Source organism: Mytilus edulis, chromosome 9, assembly GCF_963676685.1.
Source record: "Mytilus edulis chromosome 9, xbMytEdul2.2, whole genome shotgun sequence".
NCBI lineage: Eukaryota > Metazoa > Mollusca > Bivalvia > Mytilida > Mytilidae > Mytilus > Mytilus edulis.
Window position 1 is genome coordinate 24,618,394 of NC_092352.1, and position 19,466 is coordinate 24,637,859.

At 31.8% G+C, this 19,466-nt stretch overlaps 1 protein-coding gene across 1 annotated transcript; it reads right to left on the reverse strand.

Moving 5' to 3' along the window:
* Positions 1-2,688: 2,688 nt before the first annotated feature.
* LOC139487870 (GTP-binding protein 10-like) lies at positions 2,689-18,011 on the reverse strand. The gene is made up of 9 exons (XM_071273035.1): positions 17,868-18,011; positions 16,397-16,599; positions 14,490-14,581; positions 6,590-6,734; positions 5,870-5,943; positions 5,119-5,171; positions 4,390-4,578; positions 3,830-3,953; positions 2,689-2,948 (listed from the first exon to the last, which is right to left on the reverse strand). Exons 1-9 carry the CDS (start codon positions 17,949-17,951, stop codon positions 2,716-2,718), a joined length of 1,197 nt encoding a protein of 398 aa, XP_071129136.1. The 5' UTR covers positions 17,952-18,011; the 3' UTR covers positions 2,689-2,715.
* Positions 18,012-19,466: the final 1,455 nt, after the last annotated feature.

Consider the following 19,466-nt stretch of genomic DNA (forward strand, 5'->3'; position numbering starts at 1 on the left):
GACAGCTTCCGAAATGCTAATTTTTGACCTTTTTCAACTGGACCAAATCACTACTTTACATTATAATTCATGAATCAAATTTTTTTACAGTGTAATTTTATCCCCCTTCTTGCTACTTGAGGCATAAAACATAAATAAATAAATTTGGAAGGGGTATAAAAAAAATTGACAAGTAACACACTGTCCACAGTAGGGACTATATTCGTGGACAACGAAAATCAGGGGACGATAACTGTGTACTCGGACCGTTTGTTTGAAGTTTCTCTCATTTTATCATAGTTTCTGAGAAAAGTTTATAATAATAAGTAAAAATTATCATTCAAGAACAATAACTCCTATAAGGGATCAATTGAAAATTTCGGTCATGTTCAACTAATTGGTAGATCTAACTTTGATGTTATAATTTTTTTTATCCAAAAGTTTCAAGATACCCAAAAACAGATTTTTTTTATACAAATTATTATTTCAGGGGCAACAACTCCAAATAAGTTGTATGAATCATCAGAAAATGTCAACACTTATATCTTGACAATGAGGGTCGATTGAAAACAAAACTTTACGACAAAAGAGATGATTTCAGCTTTCCCAATTGTGAACTTTCCATTTCTTAGTAGCAACATTCCAGCAGCCCCTGCATACAATGTATGTATCTCCAAATTGATACAATATTCCCGTGCTTGCATTTCCTATCATGATTTTCTTGATAGAGGGTTGTTGCTCACAAGGAAGCTATTAAATCAAGAGTTCCAAATGGTGAAGTTGAAATCATACCTTTCTAAATTTTACGTACGCCATCACGACTCGAGTTGGTTGACCGTTATGGAATAACCATTTCACAAATAATATCGGATATGTTCCTTACGTCGTAACTACAATCCCCTTCCCTTTCACGAATGTGACCTACCGAATTAAACTATTTACCGGATTTGTTATAAAACAATCAACACGACGGGTGGCACATGTGGAGCAGGATCTGCTAACCCTTCCAGAGCACCTGAGATCACCCCTAGTTTTTGTTGGGGTTTGTGTTGTTTATTATTGCTGACTGACTGGAATAAAACACACATACCATATGGATCATTCATCACAAGTTTGGTTGAAATTGGTTCAATAGTTTTTAGAGATCTTTGAAAAAATTTAAAGATAAGGAAAACAAGAACAACAATGGATGCCAAGTGATTGGAAAAGCTGACATGGCCCTTTAAGTCAGGTGAGCTAAAAACAAAGTGAGTGATCATAAAAAACAAACCATCAAGTGACTAAACTCTTTTTTCAAGAATGACCTGTACAGGACTAACTTTTTCTTTGAGGAATACTGATAACAAAAATTGGTTATGAATTAAAATTAGGTAAGCATGTCTACATGCATGGAGTAGGCAACTACCATTTAGTGATTCTGTTTTAATTCAACCTATCATTTAGATGCATAATATCAATCTATACTAATCAGTAATGGAATCTACTCAATGAAATAGAATGAGCTGCTGATTGTTGGTACCTGGAATATACTTTCATCTGCATTATACATAATTATAAATACACCTGATAATCTGAATCTAAAGATTCTATAGATGTGCACTGTATTTTATAAATCAAAGTACAGTCTTCAACACAGAGCCTTTCGAAAAATCTGATAATGAAAACAGAAGTTATAAATTCCATGCACTAAGCACTTTTCTGGAAATACCTTCATTAGGTGCATTTCAAACCAAACAATTGAAAGCCGAGGATGTATAAGAGTTGCAATAACCTTTCCTGTGTATTTTAAATATCAGTTTCCATCTTTTCCAATTTTTACCATTACTCTTAACAATAATTTATAGGACGTATATTAGATTTCTGCTCCTTGCACAAGTTATGTAATTTTCTTGACCAGTATAATATAATTTTGTAACTTGAATATCTGAGCATATATTCCATTGAATAATTCCTGAACATATTGTTTAGAATGTTTTGATTTTTGTGTATCATCAAAGTAGTGGTTAACCTTGGAAGGTTTGGATATCAAGTCAGTTTCATAGGGTCTTGATTGCATTTCATGTAATCTTTACCAAAAAATGAATTAATGGAGTAACCTTTAAGATTAGAAGAATAAATCTGAAACAAGACTCCATTGACATCCTAAAAATTATGGAGGTCAAAATAAGTCAACTGTTATGATTAGAATGATTTATATTATGTTTACATAGGAGAATACATGCAAACAAAATAAGAAAAGCTCACACTGGTCGGTGGGTTCTAAGATACTATAAGAAATGGCTCAAACTTGGCCAGATGAATTAGAGGTAAATTTAACAAAGTCAATAAACTCATAATAGATACAAGTCTTAAAATTGTGTACGCCAAACTCATGTTTTGTCTACAAAAGACTCATCAGTAATGCTGGAATCAAAATAGTTAAAAGGCCAGAATTAAGTAGTAAGTTGAAGAGCATTGAGGACTCAAAATTCAAAATGATGGACAAATGCAAATGTAGTGCAAGCTCTTAACCACTTCCAACTGGCTGTGGATATATTCTGGTCTGGTTTTACTAACTACCAAATGAAAAGTATAATATGAATTAAAACCCAGTATTTAACGACAAAATCATAGGTGGTTCAATATAAGTGTTGATGTGTAGAGTTTACTGGACAATATCTCACACTGCTCAAAAGCAAAAATTTCAAAAGAAAATAATTCAAAGCACTATTTTAAAATAAAAAATTTCATTTGAAACTACACAAGTTTCCATTTACTATGTTCTTTAGATTTTTCAATTATATGTGATGTCTCTTTCATTTGAAGTGCTAACTCTGTGTTTCCTTGATCAGCATACACATCCAGTAATTGACGTAATTTTGACTTCATATTGTCAGTTCCCTTGTGGTCTTGAGCAGATATCACAAATATTTCATCAAATTTAACAAGTCTTTGTGGTCGTAATTCCTCTGGAATCTCTGATAATGATTCTAAAAAATGTACAAAAATAATTTAAAATATCAAAACTTTCATTTAATTTCTTACATCAAATTAAAATAATATCAAAGAAATACAATAGTCAGGAGCCTGTTATTCAATTATTTGCAGTTAGATGCTGTCTGGCGTATTTGTATTTAGTATTTTGTTTATGATAAGATAAGCTGTGGCTGTTTTCTAGTTAAAATTGATCCTCATTTTGTTAGGTTCAATCCTCAATTAGCTTACCATATGGTATGGGTTTTGCTCATTGTTGAAGGACCTATGGTGACCTATATTTGCTGAAATCTGCTTTAATTTGATTCTGTTGAATAGTTATCTCAATGACATCATACCACCTGTTTAATATTTTTTCTGTTAAAAAGGAAGGATATATTGAAAAATCATAAAATTTAAATTTCTCCAGTAAATCATTAATTGAACTTGAATTGAATTGATTGAATAATGTATCTTACTGAAGTGAAGTATAAGATACATTATTAAAGTGGAGGCAAACACATTAATTTTTCTCATATGGTATTCAACATGTTCAAGAACGGATAAGGTTCAACCTGGATGGCTCTATCTAGACAAGTTTGTGAACAACATGAACATATCATACCACATCTTTGGATTTCTAAATGTATATGGACAACACACAATTAAATGATGTTTGACACTGTTTTTACTTGGCTTAAAATCATGGTTGTGTGACAAAATGTTTACATACATGTTGTATCTACAGGTATCATTTGAAATTCTTATCAAGTGTGCTTATCATTTGGTCCTGATGAAACCCTAGAACTCAGATTAACAGAATTTCAAGAATGATTTTCTATATAAAGAGAAAACAGTTACTGGTTAAGAAACCCTTTTTGACAATTTATAAGCATACCTGGTAGATTTTTGAGTTTTTGTAAAACTTCCTCAGCAGCTTTGCCTTCTGGATCACAGTCAATCTTGTTTAGAGCTAAAACAGCTGGTTTGTCCAACAACTCCTCTTTGTAAAGCTCTAACTCCTAAAAGTAAAATATATACCAGTTAATTGGAATACAGATATGACGAATTGAACATCACTTGAAATATGGAAATATCACAAACATGTGGAAACCAATCCCATCAATAGCTGTTCTACATCTTAACAGTTACTGGAATGTTTACAAAAATGAACTTAAAGAGATAACAACTTACAGAAAAACCAAGTTATTGTAAGCTTTTAGAGTTAAACTTCATCAGAACTGGGATTATTTTTGGAAAGATTCTCTTTTCTACTCCTCCAGGTAATTTAACTAAATCTTAAACATTTGAACCCTGTAAAACTGTTTGATAAATACTTTTTGTTTACTGCCCATAAATGCAGAAAAATAAGATGTCATCATTCCTAACATTGACTTTATGCAAGCATAATTTGAACCATGTAACCTGTTACTGACATATGGTTAAAAGCAAATTTACCTTATTTAGTAATATTATTGTCTCAAATGCTGTTCTGTGTAGGGTAGTATGTGGTTTTAACTGGAATCCAAACAGATCTACCATAAATAATAATAACTTAGTTCTTTCTATGTGACGCAAAAATTTATGTCCTAGTCCATAATTCACATGGGCTCCCTCAATAAGGCCAGGTAAATCTGCAACTGTTATCTGGAAGAGAAAAATAAGTACTAAAAACAATCATATTTTTTTTTACCTTAATAGTAATTTCATCGAAATTTACAAATTTTCATTTATAATTTACACTCTGAATCATCTACTTAACCTTTCGATCCCAAAATTTTAAAACTTCTGCAAAGCAAAGTAGGATACCATCTATTAGGTTAATTGACAGATCATATAAATTCAATTTATACACAACCTTGTAACTGATCTGTTAATCTCTTGTTATTCTAGCAATTGCTTTTTAGTTTACCACATGAATGTAATGAGGACTTGATAATCAGTCATTATTCAAAAGGAGACAATCAGACAGCATACGAATACATACACCTTAAAACATTTTTTTGAGAATGATGTATCTCAGATCTCTGTAATACAATTTTATTTCCCTATTCATTATATGCAGTTGAACCTGAAGTTCATGTTTTGAATTCAAGAACAATTTTGATATACAAAACTGCCTGAAGTGCTTGCTGTAATTAGTATGAGAGAACTCTGACATAATTTTTATAAGTTTGATAACATTACCTGTCTGTGATCATTATATACCATCATACCAATCTGTGGTTTTAATGTTGTAACTGGAAAGAAAAAACATTGTAAAAATACAATGTTTAAAGCCAAACAAATGTATAATATCTCATTTATATAATGTTTTTTTGAGAAAGTACAAATCTTTCATATGATTAAAAGGACATGTTGCATACACATGAATAAAACCAACAGTGACCCAACAACCCAAGCTTATTGAAGTAGAAATCTGAAGATAGCCAAAGTTATTATCAATATATAAATTATTACACCATATAACAAGGTCTAATGCACTTTTTATAATACATGTTGGGTGGGATCACACTATTTCAGAATCATAGGTAAAAGCAACTTCTCTTTCTTCATCTGACAGGGTAAAACAGTGGCTCAAAAGAGAAGGGGAGTATTCCCTTGTGCCAATGCAATGGTGTTTTTTTTTTTACAAAATTGCTCTTTAATATAACTCCCTTTTTTGGGGCCAATCTGACAGTAAAAAAATTAAGAAGCAGTAATTTGTGATTTTCTTTCAATAATCATACATATAATTATTCATAAAAGTTTACTGCACACTTAGGACTAGATACAAAATTATGAGTAAATGATTTCCTTTATTTAAAAAATAAATAAATGCAAAGTTGGTGATCAACAAGGAAAGAAAAGGAATACAAACTTGTTTGTATGTTCACTTTCGATGTAACCAGTTGACTTAAAGATTTTCTTATATAAGTGCTATTAACTTTTTACTTACAAGGATAACTAGCTACTTTTGGATTGGCTCTTGAAATTGCTGATAAAAATGTGGATTTTCCAGCATTTGGAAAACTGAAAAGATAAAACAAATTACTTGTGCAATTTTGTTTCTGATACATGAATAAATAATATATGAGCATAAGAAAGGACACAGTAACCTTACATGTCGTGTTTATTTGTTAAAAGTTAGAAATAATCAAGGTTAAAGTTTGTTAATTGGTAGTGGATTTTTTATAGCTCTTCCTAAAATGATAAAGTATGATGTATGCACTTCAGTATTACTCTTTTACTGCCTTTTGTTACATTCTAATTAGATTAAAAACTGAATTTGAAAAAGTCTTTAACTGGCTTACATTTGTTTGGGAAGCCCTGATATACATCATATAGAATCTACCATATTAATATTGACAGCATTTGGACACTTGATTGTTTGAACATGGAGTTACCATGGTTACAGGAACAATTCTTTACCAATTTGTTTGGTTCTCACCATACAATTACTCAACATTAAATGACAACAGTGAAACATAAAATTAACAATGCCAATTCAGTTACCTATAAATCTTTATCTTAAGTCAAAAACTCTCCTTCAAATATTTCAATGTCTTTAACAAAATTACAGTTTAAAGACTATATATCTTCTAAAATCTATGTATAACTAGTAGTATTGGAATACAATGCTTAAATATTCAATAAAAAAATTTGAAAGGAATGTTACCCTACAAGTCCAATATCAGCTATAAGTTTCAGCACAAGTGTAATACTTTTACGCTCTCCTGCTTTTCCAAGAAAATTGTTACCAGGGTGACCACCAATGCCACCCTTAGCCACTACAAACTCCTGTCCTTCTTTATTCAAATCAGCTGTAAAGAAATTTTTTATATAATCACAAATAGAGACTTCACTTGTCATTGTAGCAAACAGTAGTAAACATAACTAGAGGCTCTAAAGAGCCTGTGTCGCTCACCTTGGTGTTTGTCCATATTAAACAAAGGACACAGATGGATTCATGACAAAATTGTGTTTTGGTGTCAGATGGTGATGTGTTTGAATTTTTTACTTTACTGAACGTTCTTGCTACTTACAATTATCTATATCTACAATGAACTTGGCCCATTAGTAACAGAGGGAAATATTTTGTAAATTGACTATAAAGGGCAATAACTCCTTAAGTAGTCAACTGACAATTTTGGTCATGTTGACCTATTTGTAGATCCTACTTTGCTTAACTTTATTGATGTTTACAGTTTATCTCTATCTATAAAAATATTCAAGATAATAACCAAAAACGGTAAAATTTCTTTAAAAATTACCAATTGAGGGGCAGCAATCCAACAACCAGTTCAGGGCAGATAGATCTTGACTTGATTAACAATTTAACAATTTGGTTTCAGAATTATAAGCCAAAATGTACATTTTACCCCTATGTTCTATTTTTAGTCATAGCCACCATCTTGGTTGGTTGGCAGGGTCACCCCACACATTTTTTAAACTAGATACTCCAATGATAATTTTGGCCAAGTTTGGTTAAACTTGGTCCAGTAGTTTCAGAGGAGAAGATTTTTGTAAAAGATTACAAAATACTACGAAAAAGTGGTAAAAAACGACTATAAAGGGCAATAACTCCTTAAAGGGTCATCTGACCATTGGTCATGTTGACTTATTTGTAAATCTTACTTTGCTGAACATTATCGCTGTTTACAGTTTATCTCTATCTATAATAATATTCAAGATATTAAGCAAAACTTGCAAAATTTCCTAAAAAATTACTAATTCAGGGGCAGCAACCAAACAACGGGTTGTCCGATTTGTCTGAAAATTTCAGTACAGATAGATCTTGACCTAATAGATTATTTTACCCTTTGTCAGATTTGCTCTTAATGCTTTGGTTTTAGAGTTATAAGCCAATTCTACATTTTACCCCGCTGTTCTATTTTTAGCCATGGCGGCCATCTTGGTTGGTTGTTCACTGATCCATGAAATGAGGTTGAGGTCAAGTGAAAACTGTCTGGCAGGCACGAGTACCTTGCAAGGTACGCACATACTAAATATAGTTATCCTATTACTTACAGTAAGAGAGAATTTAACATTACAAACTAGAGGGTCCAAGGACCCTGTGTCGCTCACCTGATATTTTTATTTACAATTGATGCATGATAAATGCAACTGTTGTACTGTTGTTTAGTTTCAGAGATATAATACTAAAAAGTGCGTTTGAAACCTATGTTTTATTTCAGCCATGTGGGCAGGCAGGGTCATCATACACAGTGGTCCCTGGATATCCTATATAGCTAGTGGTGATTTAAACCAAGTTTGTTTAAATTTGACAGTTGTTTCAGGGGAGAATTTTGTAAAAATTTATCTAACGAGAAATGCAAAGTAATGAGAAAGTTGTGAAGTTGTGAAGTTGTTGAAACCTATGTTTTATTTCAGCCATGTGGCCAGGCAGGGTCATCATACACAGTGGTCCCTGGATATCCTAGTGGTGATTTAAACCAAGTTTGTTTAAATTTGACAGTTGTTTCAGGGGAGAATTTTGTAAAAGGAGTAGGTCCGGTAAGGACCGATTTTGGCCTCAAATTTCAGTTTCATCTGACGAAAGATTTTGACCACTTTTTAAACACTTAAGTGTCTATTTCATATGATGCAATTAATTTATGTGAAAGATTTTAACTTATTTAGTCATTAAAAACGATCCGATTCTGGCTCAAATATGAGAAATCTACCAAATATGCAAAAAAATGTCACTTTTCAGATGGTTTTTGTCAAAAACGAAAGTGGCCGCATCCGTGTTCATCCTCAATCTTTATATATGTAATGTAATATCATTAAATACAACTTCCATTTCAATATTTTGGATGAACACGAATGCGGCCACTTTCGTTTTACACGGAAACCGTCTAAAATTTAACTAAAATGCTGGAATTGTGAAGATTTCAGTAATTTAGCATGAATTAATGGTGCTAGTTCTCAATATATGTGCATTGTATTGGCAAAAAGAGCCCATATTTATGTAGCAGAACCTTTCTACTATCCAATAAATGACTAAAAGTTTACATTTTAACAATTTTGTAAAACTGCTATATTTTGGGGCCAAAAACGAGAAATGCAAAGTAATGAGAAAGTTGTGAAGTTGTGAAGTTGTTGCGCAACCCCCCTCCCCCTTTGCCAAAAAAACCAAAAAGATAATAAAAAATTATCATATAAGGGCAATCTATCCTGTTAATGATTTCTGCAAAATTCAGTTGATTGTGCAAGGGTTGTATAGCCAGCTGAGGTGGTTAAAAACTCTCTTTTGTTGTTGCAGATAGATCTTGACCTGATAAACAATTTTACTACATGTTAGATTTGCTCTAAATGCTTTGGTTTTTGAGTGATAAGCCAAAAACTGCATTTTACCCCTATGTTCTATTTTTAGCCATGGCAGCCATCTTGGTTGGTTGGCCACCGGACACAATTTTTAAACTAGATACCCGAATGATGATTGTGGCCAAGTTTGGTTTAATTTGGCCCATTAGTTTCAGAGGAGAAGATTTTTGTAAAAGATAACTAAGATTTACGAAAAATGGTTAAAAATTGACTATAAAGGACAATAACTCCTAAAGGGGTCAACTGACCATTTCGGTCATGTTGACTTATTTGTAAATCTTACTTTGCTGAACATTATTGCTGTTTACAGTTTATCTCTATCTATAATAATATTCAAGATAATAACCAAAAACAGTAAAATTTCCTTAAAATTACCAATTTAGGGGCAGCAACCCAACAACGGGTTGTCTGATTCATCTGAAAATTTCAGGGCAGATAGATCTTTACCTGATTGACAATTTTTCCCTGTCAGATTTGATCTAAATGCTTTGGTTTTGGAGTAATTAGCCATAAACTGCATTTTACCTCTATGTTCTATTTTAAGCCATGGCGGCCATCTTGGTTGGTTGGCCCGGTCACTGGACACATTTTTTAAAACTAGATACCCCAATGATGATTGTGGCCAAGTTTGGGTTAATTTGGCCCAGTAGTTTCAGAGGAGAAGATTTTTGTAAAAGTTAACGACGACGGACCCCGGACGCAAAGTGATTGGAAAAGCTCACTTGGCCCCTTGGGCCAGGTGAGCTAAAAATGGTGTATTATGGTTAGTATAAAAAAGAAGATGTGGTATAATTGCCAATGAGACAACTATCCACAAGAGACCAAAATAACACAGTAATTAACAACTGTAGGTCACAGTATGGCCTTTGACAATCAGCAAAGTCCATACCGCATAGTCAGCTTTATAAGTCCCCGATAAGACAATGTAAAACATGTATATGTTTGAAGTATCACTTAGAACCTAAAACCAATCAAAAGATATGGCTGATAGGTAACTTCTACTGAATAAATTCTTCAAATTTTTCTCTCCCTTTCCTTTGACATTAATTTGGCGAATGATATGAACTATTGAATAGACATTACAGTACTCTTCAAAAATATCGATTCGATAACTTTTTTCTCCGATTTCCGTGTTTCTCGGAATCACACCGCGTACCGCGGATTTCACTCCTAAAATCCTCCAAAGATTCTCTCCCAACACCGCGTGGCTGTTAATTGGTTTATTGCCCATCGGATGTACTTCAAATTAACGACGCGTGACAACATAATTGGATTACCCAGATAATTTACCTTTGAACATTTAATCGATCTTGGTTGCACAGGTGTGCTTTAAAATCACGGTATTATAAATTGAACAAATGTTTTCCTTTCTTTGACAGATAAAGATGTGACAATATCATTTAGAATAAGATAATTATTATCCTTTATATTTGTGTCTTATGCCGTTATCTTTAAAATAGAACGTACATACGAAAAAGTATGAAGAAAATTGTTAATTTGTGTTTCTATTACAGTCCGGTCAGGTCATACATTGTGTAACTGTGTTCTTTCAGCAAGGACGATTTTGCCACAGTTAGTTTCTTTTATAACTTATTCAATAAGCAATATCAGCGCATTAATTGTTCATTATTAAAAAATCAACTGGCTAATAAAATCATGTTGTTTTTTCGGTAACCCGATTCATCGGATCATCAAGTAAACTTAATTTATTGAGCAATGTAAAATATTATGTTTCACCACCTCGGTACATTTATACAGACTAGAATAATTCAAATTACGAACAGAAACTGTTAAATGACAACTCTGTTGACAAAGGAAATAATTTCAAGTGATATTGATAGTGCTCGTCATTTTCGCATTTTACGGAACGGTTTTCAAATTGACGAAAGTATTTATATCAATTTCGTCATTTGAATTTGGAAAGTGAAAAATATTTTCACATTAATTATATAATAAATGTACTATAATTCTACCGGTGTTTGACAAGTTTATGACGCTCAATCATTTTATGTTTACAAAAGATGTTAAAAGTTGTGATGATAAGTAATCCGCTTATCGCTATCCGATAGGTCCGTCACTAATCCTTTAATTATTAATAAAATTTATCAAACCTCATAATTGCCCATCATAATATTCTATTCCTGTTAAATCAGTCATCATTTTATTTTCAAAATTTCCCAACCGCCTACAATTGGCATTTCTTTATCGTATTATCATGATTATTGTCATTTGAATACAATTAATCACCCCGGACAATTTCCATCATAATTTCAATTAATACATCACCAACTGTAAATCTATATTATTGACCATGGACATATAACTATAAATGTACTTTCTTTTTTGAAAGATAAAACATTAAAATTCAAATAGTTAAAAATGTGTTCACGTTTATTCGGATAAGAATTATATTTTCCCGATAAATCAATTGTAAAAGGACCTTCTGGAGCCTCAATACGATTGCACAAAAATGTCGTTCTGCAACTTTAGAAACCTTGAATGGACTTTCCCACGGTCGGCCAGAAAGGTCACCTGAGTTTACTAGTACGCGATATTTTTCCCGCCCTTTAAAAAACTCGTGCTGTGGATAACATTGATGTTAACTATTTTTAGCATTTAACATTGTTAAGTAAGTCAAGTTCAAGTTCAACCCAAACTGTTGATAACTGAGATGCGTATCGTGGAATTGTCTTCGCACGGCAAATAATTGTTTTTAAAATCTTTTGTTGAAAATACACAAATTTACATTCATTGTGCGAAAGTTAATATTAAACAAAGTTGAATTAATGCAGCTGGAAGTATTCCTGTTGTAAGTTAACGGAAATGTATTATTATTCTGCTGTACTGCCAACAAATCGTAAAACGAAAATGCCGTAATTGTTAAGCATAACGAATGGTGAATAATATTTTCCTTTTTACTTGAATATACAAAACTTTCAAACACGTAATTTTATTTAACTGCTCAAATTATTTTAGCGAAAGTTTCCGGTTATTTTTACACAAGTATGCTCATTTCGTCAATAAAATATTAATTTACTGGTGAAGACATCGAGGTCAAAATTAAGTAGTTTTCATTTTTTATAAAACTTGAATACAATTGAAAGAATTAACAACAACATTTTGCTTTTAAATCTTTTATTCATTCCAGCAATTAGATAATCGTAAAAAGAAAATGCCGTAGATTTACACAATTATTACGGGGCAATTATTTTGTCTAATGAATGGTGAATAAATTTTCCTTTTTACTTGCATATATAAAACTTTTAGACTTATAATTTTTAAATAAAGACTTTAACTTTGAAGTAGAATATTTTGTTTTTCACATATTCCGCTATATTTTATAATCGTTTTTTTTTTAAAGCAAGTACATTAAGGTTAAGATATTTTTAGATGGGCTAACAAAAAATACGAAAATATTTTGACTTTAATTTTTATTACCACAAATGAAATTTAATTAGTATTAAAGACATTTAAAATTATACACCTGTTTGACACTTAAACTGGTACAGTAGACCGGAAATATAATTCTTTATTACTTCAACCTTTACCTGTCAGGTAATCCAATTACCCATTCAGTCTTGTGCCGGTATAGATCAAAGTAGGATAAGGGCAATTAATTCCTCGGTGTAGAGAGTGAGCTCGTTATCACAATAAACATTTACCTGATTTTGGGAGAGATTACTCCCAAATTCCTCCCAACATTTTGGGAGGAATATCGGAGTTTTTCGGAGTGGCTCCGACATTTTCCTCGGTGTAGGGTGTGGGAGAGTTGGTACTCTTGAAGGGTACTGTATATACATAGATACAAGAAGATGTGACAATGAGACAACTCTCCATTCAAGTCACAATTTATGAGTTACCCATTATTGGTCAAAGTTTGGTCTTCATGAGCCTTGTATGCAATATATACTACATATACTAATTTGTTTGTCAGTGTGTCTTCTGTAAACTTTCAGTGATAAATTTTGGTTTTTTGTTGTTGTTTCTAAGTGAATATGTGAGCCAAAATTTGTTCCTGTGAAAAAAGTTCCAGTGGAACTAATATCACAGGAAATATGTTCTGGGAGAACTTTTTTCATAGATAATTTCAATATAATTTGTTCCATCTCTATGAAATAAGTTCCACACTTTACCTGGTGAAATAAGTACCGGGTTGGTGAAATTTGTTCTTACCTAGTGAAATAGGTTCCAGATTTATGAGATTTGTTCCTTACCTGGTGAAATAAGTTCTGGGTTTGTGAAATTTGTTCCTCACCTGGTAAAATAAGTTCCTAGTCTGTGAAATATGTTCCACTGGTTAAACAGGTTATCTTATATACTGAACATTTGTCATCAATGAGTTTAAAGTTATCATTCAAGTGCATTATAAAATAAGTATAATATATTGATAATATAATAAATGAAAAATGTAAATCATCCAATAAGAATCTCAGTGTGGACTGTAGCAAATGTTTAATTATAAACGTAAAAAATATCAAAATGACAGTCCCACTTTGAGCCAGAAAAGAGTAGGATGAAAAAAAATCTTTCAGAAAAAATTAAAGTCAAAGATGAACATGAACATATGAACAAATTTGAGAAGGACAAAATAACTGATTAATGATTCCATAGGACACGAAGAAACAAAAGACACACTCTTTTGAAACTGTTCCATGACGAGTACATGTATGACTAGAAACAGGGCCATGACATTTAACAGGAACCTAGGAGGAATACCACATAAAACATAGATAGAAATTATGATAAATTACTATCACTTTATCCTGTAGAACTTTACAGTCATGCCTACAATTGCACAAGTATCCCATGCCAGCACACTCAGTGCAGCATTTAGCTTGCTTTATAATTTAAGTGTAACAAGAAAATGTTTCGCTGTGCAATATGTTGCAAAGGTACTTATTTCAGTGAAAATAGGTTTGAGAAGAACTTATTCATTGATTTCTTTGAAATATGTACATATTGGTCTTCAACTAATATCACAGGAACTTATTTAAAACTTTTAATATTAACTGGAACAAAATTCATAGAGCTATGATATTTGTTCCGGAACTTATTTCATATTTGGTCAAAAAATTAGTTCCGGAACAAATTTTACAATGCTGGAACATATTTTCTGTGATATAAGTTCCGGCGGAACATATTTCCTATGAAATTTGTTCCAGCGGAACAAATGTCACGCCGGAACATATTTTTTGTTACAAATACTCAACTTAGTATTCTGATTATTTATTTTTTTAAAGTTCATTTACCTATCTCTCTTCCTTCATCATTTCTAACTATTATCCCTGCAGGCACCTCTATAGTTAAATTTTCACCATTGTCTCCTAACAAATGGCGTTTACTGAAAGTAAAAATATACATAAAAAAATATGACAAAAAGCTCTTCGTGTGAAATTTTGCAACATAATAAATTATGATTGGAATTCATATGAACAGAAGATAAGGGAATACATATATCATGCATGATGTATATAAGTCAGCAACCCCCCAAAAAAGGAAATACTACAAGTATACCTGCCAACTTTTCAAAATCTCAATGGGGGATTTTAAGTGCAAGAGGACCTAATGCTCCTTTTTTATTGTCATAAGTGTTTATAATCTACTACCTACTATTATTTCATTTGAGTGCCTGTTTTGAGATATTTAGTTAATGTGACAAAGAATTTCAAAATATATATTTGTTTGTCAATACCTCTCATTGGGAAAATCTCCATTAAACGGTGACAGTTGGCAGGTTTGTACAAGTCACAAAATGCTTTGAATAAATTTTACAGACTGTCAAAGATCTGCAATCAACACCATATTGCTTTAAGGGTTTTAAAATTGAGATATACAAATGTAACTACCCCTGAATATGTTCCAAATTCTAGATGTGGTGAGTATGCTTTGGTTCAAGGCAGTTAAGAGATCTCAACCAGCCTAATATAATACCATTGGGTTTTATTCTATTTTGACTTTTAATAAATGTCTCAAATTTCTAAAACCATAAACATTTGGTGATTTAAATTTATTCCTTACTTTCAGGCTGCTTGTCTTCCCCCCACCCCCCCAAACACAACAAATAAGTTCTAGAGTACAGTATATAGTGTTATTCATCCAGTCAATTTATCATAACTTTCTTGTTGTACCATTGCTATTGTTGAATAAGTTACATTATACTAAAATCTTCAATGGGTTGAATTGTGACAAAATTATATCCTTTAATTATTTATTTAATCTACAAAGCACCATATTTCCATTGGATATTTTTGTGTTGGCAAGGAGCCTTGAGGTTACTACATTTATAAACAAATGCTTTGATGCTTTAGAATGAAATTCAAAACAGTGTGGCTGTGGTCATTGATTGACACATTAAATTCATCCATTGACTAGGACAATTTAGGTGAACGTTTGTATGTAACGACCAATGCTCACTATGTACTTTTTAAAGACACTTAAACTATGGGGTCACCAAAGGTTCTCAACACCTTAATAAAGTAATTCGAAAAATTAATCAGAAATAACACAATGTTTTGATTTATATCAATTATATAAATCAAAACATAAAGGTTATTCCTGATTAATTTTTCGAATTATTTTATAATTAAAGGCGTTAAGAAACCTTTGGTGACCCCACAGTTTAAATGTCTATCGTAGGTACGTCGTGAACAGTGGTCATTACAGACAAACGTTCACGTAAATTGTCCCAGTCAACGGATGAATTTAATGTGTCAATCAATGGCCACAGCCACACTAATTTGAATTTCATTCTAATTAAAAAAAAAAATATTAAAAAAATTTAGAGGTAAATTGTTACAAGAATGACAAGTATATATGTATTATATTAAAAATGCTTTTCAGACAGGAATTTTCCTAGAATTTTTGATTCATTTTTTTACCTACCAACTTTTTTCATTGAAAAATATGTTTTTATTTTTACCAATCCTTATTTTCTATGTACATGATGTAGTGTTTTATAGGCTGTTGTTTTTATTTTCTTTGTTTTATTTTTTTGTACATTGTAATGTTACTGTTGTTTTTCTCATTTTAACTTGAAATTTCTTTTATTGTCACTTTGGTATCTACATTGTACTGTCTTTTTTTAACAGAAATTATAGTCAATTAAAAATATACTTGTTCTACTCTGACATGTTTTATGGATGTTATAAGACTTTACCCGCTGTTTTTACCCGTCTGTGCTAAACACCTCTTCTCAGGATATTTGTCTTTAACTTTTGTCAGATGAGAACTAGCACCTACACAGCGCAGTATAACATCACCTCCTTTCCCACCTACACCACCATATTTGGAATATCCTTGACCACCAGAGCCACCTTTTACATATAATCTCAATGTATCAAAAAATCTTTTCTTGAATTCCTACAAAATATTATTTACAATGTAAGACATCATATGCACAGTACTTTTTTCTAATAACTTATTTAAGTTATACACTTGACTGTTAATCTAAAGGATTTATAGCGTCTTGGTCACTAATTTGGCAAAATAATGTCATTATAGTTATAGGTAATAAAAATCATTTTTCTTATAAACAAATGATTGTTTTCAAATATAAAGAGATTTTTTTGAGAAAGTCAGGTTTGAAATGGCCACTAGAAAATTAAGAAATAATTCATGGGGACTTGAATATATCGTGATTTTACCACATGGTGGACCCTTTAAGACAAATATTTTACCCTAAGCCATGTACAAAAATGTAAGCGATAGCAAGGGGTAAAATATCAGCATAAAGGGACAACCTGTGGTAAAATCACGATATATTTAAGCCCCTATGAATTATTTCTATTCTAATAGGACAAATAATGCAATTATTTTGGATCGAAGTGCTCTAGGTGGAGGCAAATATTTGCCGTTTCCATAAATAAAAGCACTATCAAATTGGAGTAAAAGGACGGAGTAAACTGAATTAGTGACATGCTTAAATTATTTACCATAACGTATTTAATAGTTTTTGGATGAATCTAAATGATAATTTACTATTAGTCTTACATGCATACATATGTATAAAAAAAAATAGCTTATATCACATTTATACCACATTTTAGCATCGTTTGTTTACGTTTCCTTGTTGTGATGATTTTTGATTTCACAAGCATGTATTTTCCTGTAAAATGCTTATATTCTTATAAAAAAGATCGGAACAGCCCTGGCAATATATTCATATTTAACCACGGGTGTGTTAGAATTGGTATTTTTGTACAATACTTTAGTATACATCATGTACATGTAACAATGAAAACATATCATAAGAAATTTTTTTTTTATTTAGAAGAGTAGAATAAACTTTTTCTGCATAAAGACTTGTGACATCAATGCAGAGTTTCTGTGTGATAAGTACAATAACAAAGTCCGAACAAAACCAACATGATGACTGCATGATAATTTATAGACTACGGTAGGAAATACATCATTTTGGCAAGACTAGTATTATATTGACAGGAAAATTAGCACATTTCTTTCCCTTTACATATCTAGTGGTCTGTGGATACCAGGGCTTAAAACTTTTCCAACTAGAAAGGTTTGTCTGTACTCAGAGTAGTTGTTGAAGTCTAAACACTGTCATTTTTATCCATTTGTTATGATGAACCTAAAGGGACATGGATTATAGGAAATTTTCAATTGTTTACTCTACTCTCTTTCTTTATAATGTTCTGCGCTGCAGCTCTGGTACAGTAACTACGACAAAATGCTATCCTTAAGGTAATGAACATCTTCAACTGTAACTTTCTCGTGTTTTTGATTGGGACATTTTATGGGGAGGGAAAGAAACGATTTTTTAATGTATGCTCTGTATAAGCCTCCTTTCTGGAGGAGCACCACAATAAGATACGTTGTAAATTAAGAACCTCTGGTTGCACACTGTATCTGAACAGTAACAGACCAAAGTAATCTTAAGTCAGCCTTGACCTGACCATGACAGGTCCATCCTTGATAGAGTTGACTTTCGCAAAAACATCAATAAATCATAATATGAATGCCATGAAATGAACTCACAAGCTCAAACCGTCGTGAATATCTTATCATTTACACATATTGTATTAAAAGTCTATCCAACAAATAAAACAAGAAAGCATAAGAAAAAATATATAAAATTTGGTGATAAAATTTGATTAAAATCTGTGAATTTTTATTTCCAAGCCAAAGTTGTGCTTGACAACAAAAATCTGAAACCGTGACTTCAACTTACAAAATGTAGTATAGTAATAGTACAATCAAACCGTTTCTCCGTCTAAAAGTATAGTATTATGGGTCAGTTAGTCATTTTGAAATATAAAAATACGAATGGAATAATTAGTCGCACATATATTAATAATATATGTGCGACTATAAGCTAAACTTGAAATGTTAATTTTACTGTAACATGAAAATATTTAAGATGATTGATCCATTTATTTGTTGAAGTTCATTATATCAGAAGCTCCTGATATTCTGTAAAGATGTTTCAAGTTTGTCTGTTTGATTTTTATTTTTTTTAATATCGTTCTTTCGGTTAATTTGAATTGATTTCCTGAATTTTATATAACGTCGAACGAAAATGAACACTTACTTAGTGTTATGATATTGATTTTGCTTCCAAACTGCTGCTGCAGAGAAAGTTGATTGAATTTGTCGTGCCTTGAATCGTTGCTTTAATTCAATTAAAATTGCAGTTGATTGTTTTACTAACAATGAGTTTACTTTTGACAACAACAAAAAAAAGCCATGCCAGTTATCTTTCGTTTTACAGAAATTGTATTTTTTCTTCAGAATATTATTTTGATAACATACAACGTTTTCTTTTAATTTCATCAGATCCTTGATTTACAATATGGTGTCGATTTAAGACGGTAAATTATACAGAAATGTCTATTTATCTTTAAAACTACTCTCAGAATGGCAACTTGCCAATTTACAAATGATACCTTTTAGCTTAAACTCAGGGGATAAAAAGTAGAGAGACAGGGGCGGATCCAGCCATTTTTAAATGGTAGTTCCCATCCCAGGATAGAAGGGGTTCCAACTATATGTCCCGAAATGTATTCATGTCCCCAAATGTATTGATCGTAAAAAAAGGGAGTTCAAACCCACGGACCTCCCCCACCCCAGGGATCTGCCACTTGAAGGGGTTACCGGTTACTTCGCCCGAAGCTTGGTTTCGATGAACCAATTAAACATGATTCCACAAACCTTCTCATAGTTTTGATGAAATAAAACCAAGTATCATAGTTTCACATTTTGTCCGTTCC

Coding starts and splice junctions, on each gene's coding strand:
- LOC139487870 (XM_071273035.1), bottom strand. CDS start 17,951: ATGTTCATTACCTTAAGGATAGCATTTTGTCGTAGTTACTGTACCAGA. Junction 6,735..14,489: donor TGATGAAGGAAGAGAGATAG/GTAAATGAACTT, acceptor ATTTCTTTACAG/CTGATTTGAATAAAGAAGGA. Junction 5,172..5,869: donor AAAAGTAGCTAGTTATCCTT/GTAAGTAAAAAG, acceptor TTTTCTTTCCAG/TTACAACATTAAAACCACAG.